Genomic DNA, 20,256 nt, shown 5'->3' on the forward strand with positions numbered 1-20,256 from the left:
CACCATATGCCATATAAAAACGCTTTCTGTTTTTAGTACCCTCGAATTGGTAGTAGAAGAGCATGTCCATTTGGAGCAAAGCATAACAATGCCTTTCGATTCAAGAAATAGATACATTAATTATTAAATATTTAAATAATCATATTGTTTAGTAAGTGCTTAAGTTGCTTACTAAATAGAATGTTAATTTTCAAAGAGAAGGATACTTTATATTTGATACGAATCCCTTCATCCATGTGCTTTTATGGGACTTCATTTCATTGACCGCTTGGAGTCCTGAGTCCTTGGAATGTGTCAAAAACCCCCAAACTTTGGGTCAACAACAACAGCTACAAACTTTAATAATTTAACTTATGGATTTTTCGGGCCTTTCGGAGTGGGGGTAAGTATTTGTTATTTCGTTTTCTCATTTTCCAAATGTATATTAAGACGCCGGATGGCGGGAAGAGAGAGGGGAGCTGGGGTGGGTTTTTCATTTGTTTTGCCCTGGCATATGCACATTAGTCCTGGAAATGCGGCAATTTAAATAAATGACGCAAAAGGACACGCACCAGAGGCGAATGGTCAGGGGTACCGGGGAGTAGGGCTGGCAGTAGGTTACCCTAATGACTTTTCAGAACGCGAACGGAATTAGAATGGCTTTTCTTTGCATACGTTATCAAAGGTATTTAGCATTTTTAACAAGGATTTTTTTTACATAATGTGCTAAACCAAAACGTGTGGGAGTGGAAATCGTTCTTGTATTTACTTGAATTTGTTTAATATTTGTGGTAAGCAATCTTCAAATGGAATATATCATAACAATTTAGTATACTTTTATATACTTATAACAAATATTTGGTGAACTGCAAATACGTGATCTGTTCTCCAAAGGATTAGAAGTCTTTAAAGCTGGACAATTAAAAATCATGATATTGCACCACATTAATTGACAAAAGTGACATTAATGCCACATCTAATAATACCTGTTAATGATCATAAATTAAATCTTAATTCGTTCGTTGGGTAATTTCCGGTGCAATCAAAATTCGTGGCACATGCGACACTACAACCCCCCCATTAGATCCAGATCTCTTATCGAACGTCGCCAAAAAGGCTGCATCCCTTTAATCATTTCTCATTTGCAGTCAAGTGAAGCCAAAGAAAGAAAAGCAGAAAGTAAAGCATCGGCGCCCGAAACACGGATTTATTTCAGTTTCGACTGCGTTTTGAGACTACTCGGCTCGTCCTTCTCCTTGTCCTTTCAATTGGATACACACAGCCTCACTGGCATGTGCGTGAGTTCCAGAAAGGACTGCCAGGACTCGGAGTCTCCGGCTTGAGTTTGAGTTTCAGTTTTAGGTTGGCTGCGGAAGGGGGAATAGGTTGAACGGGCGTTGATGAGGAATAAAACTTGCCAGGCGAAGGGACACCAGCTCACTCACACACTCGCCGTGCGTGTGTGTGTGCGTATTTGTATGGTTACGAGGGGGAAAGGACATCAGCAAAGGACGAGCGGACGAACGGAAGCAACAAGAGGGCAAACAATTTCTTCCTTTTGGCATGAAAGTTGAGAGAAAAGTAAGACGAAAATTGTAATTTTCATCAAACGAAAGAAAAGAAAGTTTTTTGTATTTCATTTCAGCTTGACCTTAAAAGAAAATTACATGCTCGTGTGTGTGTGTGGGTGAGTGGGTAACGCATATATGTACAAACACATATGTACATACATGTACCTCTATTTGTGTGCGAGTCTATCGAACGCAATTCCAAAATAAAAAGAAAAATTTAACGCAAAAGGCAAAGTTTTTTTTTTTTTTTTTGGGGGAGTGCCGCAGCAAGGATAAGGTTGCGGGAAAATTGGGCGGGGGGCGGAGGAGTTTGGGAAATTCTATAAGCATGTGTGGGATGCTGAGGCTTTTGGCTTCTCGGGCTTCTCCGGTTTCCAGCTGGCCACCCGAAATGAGGGTGTCCTTTGAATTCCTGCGAGCGTGTGTGTGTGTGTGTGCTATTGGGTGGGTGGAATGTATGCTAAAGTGAAAAGTAGTAAATTGAACTTTCTTCCTTCTCCTGACCTCCCCTCTCCCCCACCCTCCCCTACTGTTTATGCTGGCATCGTTTTTGTATTTCTGTGGGCAATTTGTACTTTGTCTGCGTTCAGCACTTTTTGCAGTTGTTGCGGCGGCTACTTTTCCACTTTTCTTTTCACTTTCATTTTACGGCTGCTCACGGATTCTGGATTCCGGAATTTTGGCAAGGGAGTGGAATTTGGCTCTGGTCGGGGGCCCATTTGATATTTATCGCTTTGCAAATTAAAGTTGAGCCGCATAAAACTGGCGAAATTATTTATAGCAATAAATATTAAGCGATGCCCCACCATCCCTAATTTGCAATATGAGAAAAAATGAGGTAAGACGACTGACAAGCTGATAATAAATTGAAAAATCTATCAACGGTAGCAGCCCCACTTTTCGCGGGGGGAGGGGGTTTTCTGATGGGTAACTATCAGCTTGCTGCTGATGGAGTAGAAATCATAATGTCAGGATTGACCTGACAGCTACAAAAACAATACGAACATCCTGCGGCGTCCTTGTGCGAGAGCAAAAAATGCTGGAGAAAGTACAGTGAAAGTTACTACTATATCACAGTTTGAAATAACTAAAAAACTGAACTAATGTTTAATTGTTTTTATTTTCTAACAAGTTTTTTGCTACTACCACTACCAACAAAATCCCATAAAAAACATATTAACAAGTAGTAAAATATGACACGGGAAAGAAAACTTTATAGCGATGCCCCACTTTATGTATATATAAATGATGACAATAAAATTGCTCTGCTCGCATGCGTGTGTGTGTGCGTTTGTGGATGTGGGAGTGTGTCTGTTTCTCTGGCAATCAGCCATGACAGCCAGGAATTCTTATTCCTGACCGCCCCAACCACCCACAAGCCACCCCGCAGACCCCTCCTTGGCCATCACTTTCCCTGCAGTGATTTTGCAATGAAATTCGATGGCTCCGCCTGGGAAGTTGGGCCGATATAAGCCTCATTATGGAAAATCAATAGAGACGAACGTAACTTTAGACTTCGCCAACTACGGAAAAAAACCACGAGATGGGCACAGGAAGAATTGAAAGAGAGTGCACAGAAAATATTTTATATTATATTATAATATAATATATATTATAATATTATTTCCAGTACAACAAATTTCACACAATTATTTAAACACATTGTATGTAATTCAATATTGAAATTTAAAAGCTTAAATATTTAAAATTTTCGATAAAGAAAAATTCTAAGCCTAGAAAGCCAATTGGTTTATTGAAAGGCAGATCTAAGATCGTAAGTTCTTTAAATTAAAATTATTATTCGGACTTTATATCCAGCAATTTTTTCAAGTGTAGTTCAATGTTATGGACTACGCATTAAACAAAATTTCGATAGGCCCACTACCCCACATCCGCAGCCCCCCCTTAATCATGGGACACAGCAAACAAAAAAAGAGGCAAAAACAAAATTAATTAATTTATGTGCCAGCCGAAATTTTCCATGGCAATGGGGCTCTCACACACACATACGCAGACAACCGTCTATTGATACAATTTTTCCAATTTCAACGCCATGCTGTAACAAGCGTCTTGTTGTTGTAGCTATCCTTGCTTTTGTTGCTGTTATCCTGTTGACAACAACAACTCGCACTCATTACAAAAACATAATAGCAAAATAAATATTGAAAGAAATGGCATAAAATTATAAAAGCCTTGTCCACAACGAGGAAAACTGCCATTGGCAGACTGAAGTGAAAGTGGAGTCCCCCTGCCCCTCCTCTGCGGAAAGTCCAGTTTTCCCGCCTCCCCCCAAAGCGCCAATAAATTTTATGCACTATCACACGCACACACACACACACATACACACAACCGCTTGCTGAGTGCGTAAGCTGCTTAAGGGAAATGAAAGTGGAAATGGAAAGGCAAAAGAAAAACGCGGGGAAATTGCGGTCAGTGGGTTGGTCAGACTTTGAAAGCGAATCCCGTGGTGGAGTTTGCATTATTCAAGTAAAAAAAGGCTGGCAAAAATATAAGGAACCAAAAAGCCATCGACTTTTATACATTTATCTCGCAAAATGTTTGGCAACAGAAGGGCAAAAAGTGGTCAAGGAGTAGCCGAAGTACATCAATAACTGCGGAGTCATTGATAAGATAAGTGCCGGTAATAATTCCTTCAAATCCGCTTGAGCCTCTTTTCAATCGGAGGTTGGTTTTTTATACTCGTAAGAGCTTAGGAGTAACTATATAATATATAACTTAGCTTAACTTGTACAACCTAGAATAACTATTATAAGTATCTAATTAATATTTTGAATTACAAAGTTTTTTAAGGAGCTGATTGAGCAGAGATTGATTAATTGACACCATTTTAAACGACCTTCTTCTTCAAATGCTCCCACATTTCCTAATAATATATCATATTCCATTAATAATGTACTTTTACTATCCCTATAATCACCGATGAATCCCATCACAGTAGGCCCTCGAGTAGTGGCCAGCATGGGAAGACATTACAAATTGCCGGCGACGCGTGTCTTGATTTAAAAACCCCGATCTCGACCCCAAATAACAATCACGCCACATAGAGTCAGTTTTTACACAAAAAAACCCGAGCACATTTTACACCAAAACCCCGGCATTTTCCTTATCGCCAACACCCCGGGAAAACCCTAAGCCGCGGGCAAACACAGACGCGTGCGCCAATAGTATCGATATCGAATAGGTAAACGAGATCCATAAAAAAGCGTAAGATACTGCTGGATATACTGGATTGTACGAGTATGCGTGTTTGCGGCACGGGTAGTTTGGGTTTTAGGTTTTAAAAACCATTTGGACCCTACATATGTACGTATCCCGGAATTGTGGCAGCTGCTTGTCGAATGGGAAATGTGAAATGCAGACGCGTGCGAAGAGCGAGTGGTGCCCCCAAAAGTTGTCAAAGTAAACGACATAAATTTCATTAGAGTTTACAATGCGCTGCATTGTTGCACATGGAAACCTTGGATATACTATATACAAACTCGTAAAGGGTTGCCCGATTGGACAGTTTTTCGAAAATGTGTAAAATTTAGCCCAAAAGTAAGAGGGGTCACCCAAATTACTTTTGAGCGCAAATGAAGCGAACTGAATGCGAAATTGAAATCCTCTATCATGAGACTGCAAAGGGGTAAGGGTTAGAGGCTATAGGGTAAGGGGTAATGGGTAAGTGCTGAACCCTTGCCCGCTGAAAAGTTGCAATTTTCCGTGGATAATGCGAATTTTGCAACAAAAATTTTCTTGACATTTTCCGCATAAAAATCTAGCTGGGTCGTGGATTAGGGGCAACGGGGGTAAAAAGGGTCACCCAGTGCGCCGCTCATTGTGTAAATAAAGGATCAGGCGAATGCAACCAACTGTCACACGTCCGTGCGAAATTAATAAATTACATTTTCTCTATTTTTTTTCGCGCAAAAATACTTGCCAATTTTTTAACCCAAAACGCTAGGGGAGTGGGGGAATTTAATTTTCGGGTGCACGAAGGGGTTGCGCAACGCATTAACTGAGCCCATTAATAAGCGTAGCCAACCCCGGATGACACGTGGGTCACTGTCGCCCGACCTGGAAAAAGGACAAGAGCGACAGGCGGCGCGAAAATGGGTGAAAAATAACAAAAGGAGCACCCAGCAAAAAACAGTGGAAAACTGGCAAAAAATAGAGGAAGCCCGTTAAATTTCTCACTCGATTTGAAATCGGGACTTTTCAATAAATTGGCACAAACCTTGGCAGTTCCCAACTCTTTGTTCGCCAGGCAATAATCCTCTTAACTGCAGCGAGTGTCGCAAAATTGGAACAATGCCGCGGGGAAAATGAACACGTTGCATAGGGGCACCAGTAGCTACGTCCTTGCATCCTTCCGCTCCTTGTTAAGTAAATGAGATTTCAGTGGGAAACAAAGGCGGAAGCCTCCTTGGATAAGCCGGCAACTAGGACGGACTAGGACGGACCAGGAAGCTTCCCTGATTAGGAGAACAATAACTGCAGCACCATGCGGAGTTAATCAGCGGATTCCTCAGTTCATCAATTAACGTTAGCTAATACCAATTTTGGAAATACGTTGGTTCTAAACTGTAGTTTTTGTGTCTGCACTTTGATTAAACTTACTTGATTATAATCAATACAGCAAATGTGTAAATTAGTTGTGACACAAATATATGCATTATATTTAAATTTAGGTGGTAAAACAGTTTAACTAATTATAATTAATTCGTATTATATTTTAATATACAAACACAACAATACAAACAACAAATCAATTCGGAAAAGAACCTATTAATTTTTTAGTGTGTAATTCTTCTAACTACTATTTTATATTTATCCCTTCCTAAAGAATTTAAAGAATTAGTATTTTGGAGAGAAAGTGCGGAATGGCATGGAACTGAAACTTCAGTCCTCCAACTTCGTAATTGTAACAATATTAATGGCTATTGGCTTATAGACATACGAATAATTTAATATAATAATTTAATTTTGCCTCAGCATTTTTAAAGGCTATGCATGTTTATGCACGTATTATAATCATTACATTGACAAGAAAAACTAATTTGTCTAATTCCAACCCTCTAAGGATGGGAGCTAGTAAAATAATTTATGTCGTTAATGTATAAATTTGACCCAGAAGTATAAATTTAACTGCTAAAGATCTAAAATAACATCTTACTGGACCAGCAGTTATGGAAGGAATATGGAATATTTTATAAAAAGTATTTGAATGCATTGAAATCGTTAAACAATAATTAATATTAAAATGATGCCAATAATTTCGGTTGGAACAAAAGGGGTAAGCACACAATCAATTTTTTAAGGAATATAAAAAAAATAAATATGCATTGTGTATTCAGTAAATAATACTCCAAAAAGTGATATGGCTTACCAGTAAATGTTTCACCACCCAATCATGCGGCCAACAATTAAATATTATTATTATTAATTAATACCCCGTAAATTTTAAATAAATTGTGTAATTTTGAGTGTAACTTTGCTAGGTGCGAGTCTAGATTACGTTGGCGGTTCGAAACCTCACTGAATCTCTAAATGTATAACAAGCTGGTCACACTACAGCAGCAGATTTTAGCTGTTAGGTAGACACGGTCACTCCGACAATAATATGAAGTAGAAAAACAAGGAATTTTCCAAAAATTTTGAACGAAAACGACCTATTGTTTGGATACACCCAAAGACCGCAATAGACTGTCACTCTCTCTTCCCCAAAACAAACGAATCAACATGGTTCTAGGGTAAGTCCGTATGCTTTCGCTTGAGGCTTACGTAAGCCTGACACTTCGAATCCTTTATAGATTTCTGGTGCGCGGCAGTCTGGTGGCCGCAACCGTCTACTACACACAAAAGGTGGGCATCTGGGGAGACTCTGACCAGTCGGACAAGCTGTACAACGACATCAAGTCGGAGCTGCGTCCGCATGTCCAGAAGCTGGAGAAGCAGCTGCCCTTCGAAGTGCCGCAGTTGCCCAAAACCGGCGAGATGCGCTTCCTGGCCAAGCACTACTACAACGAGGGCGTGAAGAACACCTTCCGCTTCATCCACATGCTGCCCTGCTACGCGGGCAGGGGCCTGAAGAAGGTCAAGGACACGTTCCAGGACTTTGCCCAATCCCCAGCCATCGCCGGCGGTGCGGAGTCCAGTCCGCCGAAGTAACCTAACCCACTGCTCTTCAATGGCAGGCTGTTTTCGTGTTAGCTCATAGTTAGCCTATTGAATAATGTCGTTGTAATGTGTCGTTATTCCTCGATCCGCTCGCCAGCGGATAAGCGACTATAGATCTGTTCTCGACGTACTGAAACGCATCGAACTGGAACGTCCAGTTTAGAAATAAACAATTCTACGTGGTAGGCGGTAAGATCGCACTCAAAACGATGATGTATTCATTTGGGTGCACGGCAAGAAACTGCAGTTTGAACACAATCTCAGGTAAAATGGTATTTAATATTCAATTTATACAAATATTACCGGTTATAAAAGTCTATCAACCGTATTTCAATAAGGAAAGATATGATTTTAAAGAGAAGAGCATGGGATCGCAATCTTTAAGTTCATCATATAATAGTATGATAGTATCATTTGTGTATTATTGTTGCTTTTTTCGGTGTAGTTAAAAAAAGAACCCTGTTACTTTAGTGATATGTGCTTCTATAAATATCCAGGCGAGCTGCTTTTTGCGCTCCACTAATTAAGATCTTTTCGTGTCCACGTAAGACGTCTGTCAGAGCACACTCCCCAAACAGGGCGGTGCAAAGAAAACTGATTTATTAGCCCACTACCGCTCCGGTTTTTGCGGCAGCTCAGACTATTAGATCTTGTATTTGGATCTAATATTTGGTCAGCTATAAAACCGGGGAAACCTGTCACGATGAATAGTCTTTTCCAAGCACGTGAACAGGGTTCTTTCCTGTATTTCCAACATGTCAGATATCCGAAAGTTCTCCCACACAACTGGTTTGATATCACTTGTACATCTTTCTTCTCGCTGATAACACGAAATTATTGCTGTAAACAATGTGATGTTTGAGATCGGCGATGGTTATAGAAAAGATGGCCGACTCTTGTTCAACAGAACGGCGATAAAGATCTCAGCCAGCGTTGGTTTTGCCTCAACTGAGTCAGCCCGCCACGGTTGGCATTTTACAGCAGCTTCCGCTATGACAGCACGTTACGCATACGCCCCAGTGGCAAGAGCAAATATTAAACATTACTTTAGCAGGCGCAACGAATGAGAGTCCACAGACGTCATTGAAGGCGAACGTACGCCGGCAGCTGATAACAGTTTAGTGCCACAATTTGGCTACCAGGAGTCAGATAGATAGAACCAGTCCAAGTATTATTAAAAAACCAGTGAAAAAGCACCACGAGATAGAGCCTCCTGACCATCTCGGTTCGTTTGGCTGTCATCGCTTTAAATTTAGACACCCACTTGAGACTGCGACTGTGCTGTGCTGTGATTATCTCCACGGTAATACTACACGTTTTTAATTTCGATTATTTGATTATTTGCCATTCTATTTATGATATTTGCTCAGTGCCGCTGACGCTGGCTTCTATTTACATAGCCCCACCATGTTCTTAATTAATTAAACTTTTCGCTTGTTTATTGGCCAAGACGACCCAAACACAAGCAACTGTCTACTGCCTGCCAGGGAGCAGATGTTGTTGTCTCCAGATAAAGAATCTTCCGCCTCAGTCCTCCTGCCCCCCAGTCAGCCGATGTGCAGGTGACTCATCTGCTAGGTGAGATAAAGCCGCAGATCGGAGATCTCAAGGAACCTCAAAGATCGAACCGCATCACGCCATCGCCATCACGTGCTCACCAGGATCACAGTGGATCCGCCCATGGAAACCCAATATTTGGGGCAAACACACATAAACCCATTGCCAGCGACCCACAAAATCGGTGCAAATATCAATATAACCTTTAAACACCTCCGCCGGATTCACATATTCCATTTGCCGTGGCAATGACTCCGGTAAACAGGCGCAAATGGGTGATAAGCGGGGGCCAAGTTCTGCTCTTTCCTCGCCCAAATTGGCTAAATAGAGCACAAGTGCTTGTTTGCCTTGGCAATGCGAACAATAATTAAATAAGCCTTCTTGTTAAATATTCGCAGTTCAAATTTGCTCAGCCACGAGCATTTCATTTAATTAAAGTTCCCAAAATAACCACGATAAGAGGTGAGAAGTGAGAGGAGTCCAGCGAGGAATCGACGCAGGTAAATGGAGGAGGACCATAAAAAAAATGTATTTTACTTCGGAATATCTACTATCTAATATCTACTACTACTCAAAAGTTTAAATATCTATATCCACACAGCAGCATCTTTTCGAATAGCTAACAAATAAAGTAATTTGGCAAATGTTACAGGTAATTTTATCTGATATTCCATGCAAAGCACTTGTCCAGCCCGTAGATCTCTGGGAAATAACGAATAAATCATTCAAACATAACCAGCGTCAATCACGAACCACTCAAGTTTCAGACTACCAACTAATTGTGTTTGACAAAGCGATATTAACTCATTCCGCTATTGGCCATTTGTCATATATTCAATTATTGTCACACTCTCAATTCTGTGTCACGTCGCGGCTTTAGCTTCGCCTTTGCCTTCGTCAGCTCATTATTATTAACGATATTATGGGCTTTCGGGGTGTGGAGCCCCCGTTCATTCCTCCGACCTTTTGAGCATAATCCCTTGGCCCGATCGTTCAACCAGGAGGATCGCTTGTTCCGCCGCTAAGATGTGAATAGATTTTGTTTGGGGACAATGGTGGGGTTTGTTGAACCGGCACCACCCAAGTGCACGGAGTACCCACTAGCTGCCAAGTGGGTTTCGATCATTTGCCGATCTAGCGATGGATCGCAAACAAGGCCAAAAGCGTGGGCAAACATTACAGGCTTAATTAGAAGCGCGGGTGGCTGGGCACTTGATCAAACAGCCGACCCATATGACTTATCATCCATCCACCGGTTGGGTACACACTCCGAGATATGTGTATGCTAAATGCCTGGAAACAAGACGCGAAATCCGACTGGCAGCGCCTTCATAAATGTTGCCATTATTTATTCTGATTCGGTGCATTTTCCAGTGCGACTTCCATACCGGTTTGCTAACAGACGCAACTGCAATGCTTCCGATTTGTACACCGCGGAAAAGTGCAATTTTCATTTAATCGATAATTATAACACCTTTAATAAATGCTTTAAAAGCTTAGTTCGAGATCTCTAGCACTTATTTAGTCCTTCTTCTAACCTGAAACAAATCTAACAAATGCTTAGATAGTTTTAGAGTTTTCTCTAGCTTGTTTTGCCTGTAAATGGCATTTAACTTGGTTTTTATACTGCTGCGAGTCTAATAAAAGTTTAAATACTAGCATTGCTGTTTTTGTTAGGCGCGCAACAATATAAAATTGAGTAGGTGTTTGTAAACAAATAGTTGTCAAGCTAACTCTTCTTTCAATGCCTGCTTGATACAAGCCCAAAATGAGATACATCTTGTGGATATTATTTATTGAATACTACAAAATCAACTTAACCTTTTAATATATTTAAGTAACTACAAGTTAGTAAGAAGGGAATCTTTATTATTACTTAAGAAAAAGTGACAAAAGTGTAGCTTTCCCTGGTAAGTTCGAGTTTCTCAAATTAAGGCGCCAGTCAAAAAGATCGCCTTACATCCAGATGAGAAATGTATCTACATCTTTAATAGTTTTTCTCCGAGTGGCAAACGCACGCGGGTGAGTACGTCTAGTATATGGTCTATAGAATGCTTATAAGTGAGGCGATCCCCAATCGACCCTGCGCTATTGCCTTCCAGCTCTTGACCAGCTAACAATATCTACTGCTGCTGCTGTTTGTATTGAGTGGTTCGGTTGGGAGTTGCGACTTGGGAGTAGAACCATCGCATCGTATCGTATCTGCCGGTCTTATCAGGCCCGAAAAAAGCCGAGAGCCTCTCCGCCCACAACTCAGTGTGTTTTGGATCGTTGGCAGAGGCAGTGGCAGTGGCAGCGGCAGAGGCAGAGCGTTACCTGGTATTTCTCAACCACTTGGGGGCGCAAACGCGACGCGATCTCAAACCGCCGACGAACGCAGAGCGGACAGAGCGACTCGTCCTCGAGGGAGCTGCGGGAAATTCGTAAATAAAGTCGCCGATCGACGTGGATTTGCATTAATTGCAAAGTGAATGTGTGAAGTGAATGTGCGAGGAGATCGTGTGAAACATGAGCATATAGTTTGACAAGCCAACGAAATCGAATCATTTCGCTAGCGGCCAGACAAAGTAAAAGTTGTAAACCTCCCACCAAATCAAGAAAAACTGTTTAAATTGCAAAAAAAAAAAGAACTAAGCCACATGATGAATCTGCATCTAAGCCAAAACTTTTGGATCACGCTGATCTTGGTCCTCAGCATATGGACTTCAGTTGGGTAAGTTTTGACCGGGAAACACCCAGCACGCAGCAAACATCTTACAAATCATTCAACCTCCAGCAATGCTCCGATAAAGATACATTTTGGTGGAACTGTCTAAATTTAGATAATAATTTGCTCTCACGTTTCATTTTTTTCGCCGTAAGTGGAAGTAACTTTCCCAAAAATTATCAAACATTGCACCTTCGTTCGATGAGAACTTTGCTCATGGCAGAAGAATATTCTCTTCTGGAAATAACAATATCTTGCCAAAATTTCCATCTCGTATTTGTTAAGAAAGCCACTGACAAAGGCTTTAAACTAAACACGCAATTTAACATAAGCATAAGATGTCAACAGATATAGTCGAATTGAATAAACAACATTTCGTCGAAAATTCCCATCTAGATCATTTTGATAGGGGTGCTTCAAAAAGGTTGTCTGATAACGTTTCCCAAAGAGATTCAAGAGAAAATGTTTACATGGAGGCTGATAAAAGAAAAGGGTTACGCATGAAAAATGTGGTAACCTTTCATGTTAACACGTTAACATTTCCTGTAACCCCTTTCCTTGGGAAATCTCAGATGCGTGGGTTTTTCCAGGTCCTCTATTCTTATGCTTTTGGAATTCCCCCAAAGCCCCTGATAAATCTTCGCCGATTTGCGTAAACAAATCTTTAGATTAGAATTTAATTAAGATTTTCTCGAAGGTGCAGAAGGTAACGGACCGAAAAGTATTTACAGTCGGCGCTACTCCTTTGATGTGCGAAAAAGGTCGCGGAACGGTGAAATTTTCTTATCGGATAAGTTCAAGATCTAAGCGCTTTATCAACAGGGCTATAATTAGTTTCCTGCTGGGACGGGACCAGGTCAACTCGATTAATTGAATTAAAACATTTTGTTGTTGCGCAAGCAAACACATACAAACAACGAAGTAACGAAATAAAATGCAAGTTAAATAACGAGCGCCATATGAGGAGACAAATATTTTGCTATTATTTATTTTTATTCAGCCATTTATTCTGCTGTTTGACATTTTAAGGTAGCTGCAAATGAGCTTGCACAGCTGCTTAAAGGTGCTCACTGCTCAGTCATGCTAACTCCCCCATAAAAAACCGAGTGGAGCCGAGTGAAATCATTTTGAGTACTATCGGAAAATGTTCATTTAATTTCATAATCGAAGTTATTCCAAAAAATCTACATACTTTAATTTACTGATTGTAAATGTTCCCAGATAATTTCATTGCTTAAAAGGGCGTAGATTTCACGAGTTGTTCAAGTCGCCTTTCTTTTTGAGCTACTGTAAGTTGCTAAATACTACTTCCTTTCGTAAAATAACAATTGTACTTAATTCAAGCTGTTATTAGGAGGCAAAAACTCTATGTTTTACCATTGTGATCTGAAATGTATTAGCGTTTTTTAAGCATACCAAATACTATCAGTTAAGATCGCTGTCAAAACAAACCTCTTATTAAGAGAACAATTAAAACTTGCCTTGGCTAACCGAATTGTTATGTCTTTATAAGTAAATTGTTAAATAATTTTTAGTAAGGCAGTCTTGAAGTTTTGTTCTGCTAAGTAAATGGGTTCTACAATTACACGAAGGCTACATTACATTTCTTCACTTCTCTGAAAGGACCTTTGTCTAAGGAATAACACTAAACTTAATAACATTTTATAGGGTCCAAGCCGAGGAAGAGGAATGTCCTTCTATGGCGGACGCGGGAAGCTTGCAACAGACCCAGCTCATTCAGCGATTAACACATGTCTGCCGCTACGATCGTCTGGAAAGACCATTTGGTACAAATTTTGAATAAAGAGAATATAAAACTCAGCTTAATACATGTTTCTCTTCACAGAATATGACTCTGATGGAAAACGCCTGCCCATTGTGGTGAAGACGCGGATTTACGTGTACTTCCTGCAGAACCTCAACTCCGACCTGCTGCAGTTCAAGATGCACGCGCTGCTGCAGCTGCGATTCCAGGACAAGCGGCTGGCCTACAAGGCCTTCAATCGCAGCGACAACATCCTGGGCCAGAAGCATCTGAGCGAGCGCCTCTGGCTGCCGCACATCTTCTTTGCCAACGAACGGGAGTCCAGCATCCTGGGCACGGACGAGAAGGACGTCCTGACTTCGCTTTCGCCCGAGGGAAACGTGATCATCTCCACGCGCATGCAGGCCAGTCTCTACTGCTGGATGAACTTCCAGAAGTTTCCCTTTGACCAGCAGTTCTGCTCCACGGTCCTGGAGAGCTGTAAGTTATGCGGTTTCTTCGCAAGATTCAAGCATTTATATTTACTTCCCTTACTTTTATTTATAATAGGGATGTACAACACTTCCGATTTGATTCTGGAGTGGGAGCCGCACACACCCATCTCCTTTGATCCGGAAATGAGGCTCACTGAGTACAATATGGCCCAGTTTTGGCACAACACTACGATTGTGGAGTCGGATGGGGACAATCTGCGGCATGGAGCTTTTGGTTAGCATACGAGCTGTTTGTTGGAGGAATTTTTCTTAATAATGTTTCCTTGCAGCTGGTAACTATAGTTCGCTGAGCTTCACGGTCAATCTCAAGCGAGAAATTGGCTTCTATCTGCTCGACTACTACCTGCCCTCCATGATGATCGTGGCCATCTCTTGGGTGTCCTTCTGGTTGCAGGCGGACGCATCTCCTCCGAGGATTATGCTAGGTAATTACATTTAAATACTAATTACTTAAGCAACATTTCGTATTCGAAATCCATAATTAATTTGTTGACCTGCAACACATTGCGTATGTGTAATATTCATTTAGAACATTGCGCATACGTCATGTTGAGTCACAGAATAATTGATTGCTTAAATTAAAGGAATAATTACACCCTCTAGAAAGAATTTAGTAACTCGAAATGATTTTGATATGACTCACTTATACTGATTTCCCATGCTTTTAGGAACCAGCACCATGTTGTCGTTCATTACGCTTTCCTCATCGCAGAGCAAGAACCTGCCCAAGGTGAGCTACATAAAGGTGTCGGAGGTGTGGTTCCTGGGCTGCACCTTCTTCATCTTCGGCAGCCTGGTGGAGTTCGCCTTCGTCAACACCATTTGGCGCCGCAAGGAGAACATTGAGCTGAAGAAGGTCAACAGCAAGTACATCATAAAATCCACATTAACACCACGACCGGCCCGTCGTCAAATTGGCGGAAGTTTGAGCAACGAATCCAGGGCGAGATCGTGTTCCAGTTTGGACAACATTGTTTCCAGCACGGAGAGCGTGCGCAATGGCAATGGCACTGTGAATCAGGGCTTCAACAACTACCTGACAGTGCATGTAAGTACTCCAGATCGATGTCTTCACAAGTATATATTTTTAATTATTTCTCATGTCCTTAGCCCAATTTACCAATCATAAGAACGGAGTGCGCCGAGGCGGATACAGTGTCTATCTGCAGTGCGCGAACGAACAACGATCACATCGTGGATGTGGACAAGGATAAAAAGGACACGCCGCCCACTTTCACCACCATGACACCGCAGGAGATCGCCATGTGGATAGACCGGCGGTCCCGATTTCTTTTTCCGGCCATGTTCCTCGCCTTCAACGCTCTGTATTGGACATTCGTCTATGTTTTGTAAGCGGATGTTGGCAGGTGCCGCCGTTTATGTGAAATCTTGTCTATTTGTGTAGTCCTGCTCGCGCAAATAATTGTTAAATTGTAAGATGCATCATCTCATAGCTGTATAAATGTTAATCATTAATAAAGGAATAAACTTAATCTCAACATTGTTAAAAAAAGGGTAATATGACAGGAAAAGTATTCTCGCTTGACAACTCTTTTTAATCCATTGCATTTTGAATACATTAAAATTATTTAGAATATATTTTACATAAAATGGGGTATATGTGCCATCTTTAAAGGCAAGCTTGAATACTTCTGTATGCCTAATCACAGATAATTAAGTAAAAAAGATAAGTAGCCCTCGATTTTACAATTCCATGTGTCTATTCTTTCTATTAATTTGAATAAAAATAATCTTTTCGTTCACGAAATTTAAGTTTGTAAACCGCTCACATATTCTTTTACGACAAAGGTAAGATTTTATGCCACTAAACAATTATGTTATACATTATTTTATTATTATATTCTAATAAGATCCACTATCCGCACAATTAAGGTGTATATCCACGCTGAAAGTCTACAAAAGTTACACTGCCTGGTGGTGGCCTGCACTTAGCTTCTGTCCAAGACATCAACCTTGAAAAGCGGCACATTTAGGACATTTTTCAAAAATAAAGCCTAACTGTTTGGTATGTTCAAGCGGCCCGTCCACGGTCACACTGGTTGAGACGAGTCGAGAGGAAATTGCAGCGTAAAAGTCGAATTTCAAGGTAAAAATTTGGCATCATAATCGTTGCAATGGCAGGTGCTGGCTCTAAAAATATGCACAATTATGGGCTGCCAAAAGTGCAGAGATCGCGCCCAGTGTTAGACGTACTCGGCCGCCTTCATCGGCGGAGCAGTGCGAAAATTACATAACCTCCGGGTGCAGCAAATATAGGAGCACCACCAGGGCCACAATGTTTATAATAACGATCTGTGTCTTCATACAAATCCTGGTGCACTTCCTCTGCGGTTGCTAATTGAAGCTTTTACCACCCGCAGCCCCACAACCATGCGTCTATCCTCGATCCTGAATGGCCAGCACTTTGGCAACCTGGCCAAGGTGCACGGCATCGTCACCTACAAGCTTTCGCCCTTCGAGCAGCGCGCCTTCGCCGGAGCGATCAGCAAGGGACTGCCCAACATGGTGCGTCGCTTCCGCTCCAACGTCTTCATCGTGACTCCCCGTAAGTAAACCGCTCGGGATTCCCATCAAACCGTATTGTAATACCCAATCTTTTAGCCTTCATCGTGGGATACCTGATCTACGATCTGACCGAACGCAAGCACACCGCCCTGCTGCGCAAGAACCCCGCTGACTACGCGAACGACGAATAAGCGTCCCAACTAGCAGATAGTTATGTTAAACTAATTAATAAAACTAAACCCACAGTTCAAGAGAGTTGTGTGTTTCGGTTGCTGGAAGGCTAAACAACAAAGGCTTTTTACAAGTTGTATAAGCATAAGTTTTTGTTAAATTTCTTCCGTTTTATTGCTCTGTTGCTAAACAATTCTAAAAAGATTTTGTTTTTCTGGAGGAGCAGCATCAGCTGTTTCCCAGTCTTGGTTTGAGCCCAAGCAAACTCACCCTGCAATGTCTCTAATTAAAATTACCGAAAATTCATATGAGGAGAACTTCGAAGAAAAAACACTACATGGATAATAATAATAATAAAATCAAAATCTTATTTGTTATTAATATTTAGCATAGACACTCACCCACTAGAGTTGCCCAGAGAGTGAAACATCGAAAGTCAGCCGAAACAATCGATGAGTGAGAAAAAGTAACTAGTCCCATCTCTAGCCACCGATCAGCTGTTTGCAAACAAAATATTGGCGTTCTAATTAGTTATTGCTTCTATGTTAGTGCATTAATGGACTGCTGCGGCAACGAAGTGCGCAGCGAGAGTATCTACAACATGCTACAGGCCCTGGTGGACTCGAAGGTGATCGACGTGCAGCTTTTGTCGATTGCCGTGGGCATTTTCTTCGTGGTCATGCTGCTGAAAAACAATTTTCGCAGCTTTTCTGTCACGTAGATGGATCCAGTTTAGTGTTTAATATATCTCATAATGTAATGTACACTAAGGACTAATAATAACTACCAAAAGCCACCTTGCATCTTGTTTCAGTTCTATGGTTTTTGGAGCACTCCTCGAGGCAGTGACGTCACGCACATTATATGTGTAATAATTTGGGTGCTAGTACGTACTCGTGCTTTTTTCGGACTCAGGGTCGTCGTTTTATTTCGGAGGTGTTTTCACAACAACACGCCCAACCCCAAAAATATAATTGTTTTCGAAGGCCGGGTGAACTGGTTTGACGGCCCCCGAAACTTCCACGGAACGCGAAAAAAAAAAAAAAAAAAATATAGAGTCCAGAATTGGTTAATTTCATCATTAGGCAACTGTGATTCATGGCAAGCTGTCTTGCGATAAGATAGCTTATTCGAATACTCGAAGAAGGTTCTACTTGGAACCGGCTTTCTCATCCAAGAACTGCTGAACTTTTGCCCCAATTGCCGGAGTAGAAGCCATATCCAATCACACTCAATTGCTATCCACAAACGATTCCAATTGACCGGCGACTGATTGCCCAATGTCTGCACGCACTTCCTGGTGCAGCATTAGAATTCAATAGACGCCCGACTTCAGCTGGCTCCGTTCTGCAATCCCGCACTGACTCATTGCCCGGCACTTTCAGAATTTATGCAATACTGCGGTACGTGCTCTTATGTTAAAATATTGCATTAGAACACCCAGCGAACGTGACTTGATTGCAGGGCTAGAAATAGCAGCACTACCTTTAAGCCCTCGGATAAGCCACTAAGCCAAGTGTACCTATTCTTCTGATTAGTGCTGTTTATACGAACATGAGGGATCCCATAAATATCCTTAAACGTCAACTGATAGTCCTGCAACTGTCTAATCCTTCATGTAACATGAAATCTTCCTATCTTCACAGCTTACTAATTTCCATCTTTACATCTGAAATCCTGAAACTATTATTTCTATGGATTAGACAACTACCTAGTAGAGAAACAAAAGAGTTACATCTTTCCTAGTTTATTAGTTCATAATTACGCATTAAACAAAATATTGATTAATACAAGTTCATATGTATTCATTACATCTTTGGATTATTCAAACTTTCCCAACAACAAATGCAGTTAAGCTATTGCTTACCACACAAAATGAATCAAAATAAAGCTATCCATTAAGCCGGATCATTAACCCGATTCCATACTGCTGAATGGATAATCCAGCAGGTTGTCAATGAACTTGTAAATCGGGAGTTCCAGGAACTCCGACGCCCGTCGAAAACGAAGTGCTGACTGAAGTTCCGTTTGGTTAGTTTATTCATTTACTGTTAATATGAGATCTATATATGTGCATAACAATTTTTACAGATATATTCGGTTACAGAAGAAATTTTGTAAAAAGCTTATCTAAAAACCATAAATTTGAATATCCATCAGATAATAGATCATTCTTCGACAGTTGGCTGTTGCTGGTTACTTAACTTATTTTTTAGCGCAGAGGAGAGACAGTCCAAGTTAAGGGATCGGAGTTTTGAAGACTTGGGTTTCGCCTCAGAACTTGGTGGCCTATCAGAGCCCGTCGAGCTGGAATCTTCCTTATCGCCTTCGCCAAATTTCAGTTTTTTGCGATCACTCTTTCTTTGATCACTCGGCTTAGGAAGTGGTGGCTGTTCGGAAGGGATCGAACTGGCATCAGCTTTATCGACATGGTGGATCTTCTGATGACGCTTTTTTTTATCTTTCTTCTTCTGGAGACTTGCCATGATACTTATCATTTCCTCCTGCTGGGCTTCGTACTTGGAGATGATGGCGTTCCGGCGCTCCAGTTTGGCGGTGAGGAAACCCACTTGGTGCTTGAGGCTGTCCACTTCACCAGCCTGCTCGGCAATGGTCTTCATCTCGCGCCGCACCCGCTTCATCTCCTTTTCTACCAGCTCGGCATTCTGCCGGACTTCGGTCATACGTTGCTGATACTTGTTGCGTGTGAGATTGATCTGCTCCTCCAGGAAGGCAATGTACTTCTCCTGCTTAGCCACGTGCTCGTCAAGTTTCTCCAGCTGCTGGCTCAAACGGGAACACTGCTCGGCTCCACCGCTCTCTCGCTCATTCCGATTCGATTGAGCTGCGGCTAGTTCGCTCTGTAGAATCTGGATCTCCTGCTCCATACGCGCCTGTAGAACCGCCTGCTCCTGCCGATACTTACGATGCTGATTGTGCTTGGAGCGCAGCGAGGACACCTCGCCACGCAGGAGAACCACCTCGTTCTCCAATCGGGCTTTGGCCCGATCGTGGTATGGCATCGCGCTGGACAAATCAAATTTTGGTAGTCCTAAACACACGGCTTGTCTATTGGAAAATAGCTTCAAGATTGGTGTGTCTATTGGGATTTTGAAGGCATTCAGTGGAGAATCCGAGACTTGACATTTAAAAACTTAAATAAAACGTTGTTATACAGGCATGCTCTGGTAATCGTAACTTTTTCTATTTCGCAATTTATTTTTCACTGCACTTTGATCATTAAAGTAATTAAATTCAATAGCAATATTTACAAACAACCCTCCCTGGTCCTCCTTTAAATTAATT

General features: G+C 41.5%; 5 protein-coding genes across 5 annotated transcripts; 4 read left to right on the plus strand and 1 right to left on the minus strand.

The window, feature by feature from the left end:
- The first annotated feature begins 7,117 nt into the window (after positions 1 to 7,117).
- LOC6738463 (MICOS complex subunit MIC13 homolog QIL1) lies at positions 7,118 to 7,937 on the plus strand. The gene is made up of 2 exons (XM_002085234.3): positions 7,118 to 7,303; positions 7,364 to 7,937. Exons 1-2 carry the CDS (start codon positions 7,293 to 7,295, stop codon positions 7,719 to 7,721), a joined length of 369 nt encoding a protein of 122 aa, XP_002085270.1. The 5' UTR covers positions 7,118 to 7,292; the 3' UTR covers positions 7,722 to 7,937.
- Positions 7,938 to 11,353: 3,416 nt separating this feature from the next.
- LOC6738464 (pH-sensitive chloride channel 2) lies at positions 11,354 to 15,746 on the plus strand. Its single transcript, XM_002085235.4, has 7 exons — positions 11,354 to 12,000; positions 13,663 to 13,781; positions 13,841 to 14,239; positions 14,309 to 14,467; positions 14,523 to 14,678; positions 14,922 to 15,301; positions 15,364 to 15,746. Exons 1-7 carry the CDS (start codon positions 11,927 to 11,929, stop codon positions 15,604 to 15,606), a joined length of 1,530 nt encoding a protein of 509 aa, XP_002085271.1. The 5' UTR covers positions 11,354 to 11,926; the 3' UTR covers positions 15,607 to 15,746.
- Positions 15,747 to 15,980: 234 nt separating this feature from the next.
- On the plus strand, positions 15,981 to 17,030 carry LOC6738465 (cytochrome b-c1 complex subunit 8). Its single transcript, XM_016171645.3, has 4 exons — positions 15,981 to 16,062; positions 16,147 to 16,360; positions 16,635 to 16,819; positions 16,876 to 17,030. Exons 3-4 carry the CDS (start codon positions 16,645 to 16,647, stop codon positions 16,968 to 16,970), a joined length of 270 nt encoding a protein of 89 aa, XP_016032296.1. The 5' UTR covers positions 15,981 to 16,062; positions 16,147 to 16,360; positions 16,635 to 16,644; the 3' UTR covers positions 16,971 to 17,030.
- A 367-nt stretch (positions 17,031 to 17,397) lies between these two features.
- Positions 17,398 to 18,870, plus strand: LOC6738466. The gene is made up of 2 exons (XM_016171646.3): positions 17,398 to 17,667; positions 17,765 to 18,870. Exons 1-2 carry the CDS (start codon positions 17,507 to 17,509, stop codon positions 17,820 to 17,822), a joined length of 219 nt encoding a protein of 72 aa, XP_016032297.1. The 5' UTR covers positions 17,398 to 17,506; the 3' UTR covers positions 17,823 to 18,870.
- Positions 18,871 to 18,972: 102 nt separating this feature from the next.
- On the minus strand, positions 18,973 to 20,115 carry LOC6738467. The gene has a single exon (XM_002085238.4). It carries the CDS (start codon positions 19,971 to 19,973, stop codon positions 19,119 to 19,121), a length of 855 nt encoding a protein of 284 aa, XP_002085274.1. The 5' UTR covers positions 19,974 to 20,115; the 3' UTR covers positions 18,973 to 19,118.
- Between the last annotated feature and the right edge of the window lie 141 nt (positions 20,116 to 20,256).

The sequence above is a fragment of the Drosophila simulans genome, chromosome 3L, assembly GCF_016746395.2.
Source record: "Drosophila simulans strain w501 chromosome 3L, Prin_Dsim_3.1, whole genome shotgun sequence".
NCBI lineage: Eukaryota > Metazoa > Arthropoda > Insecta > Diptera > Drosophilidae > Drosophila > Drosophila simulans.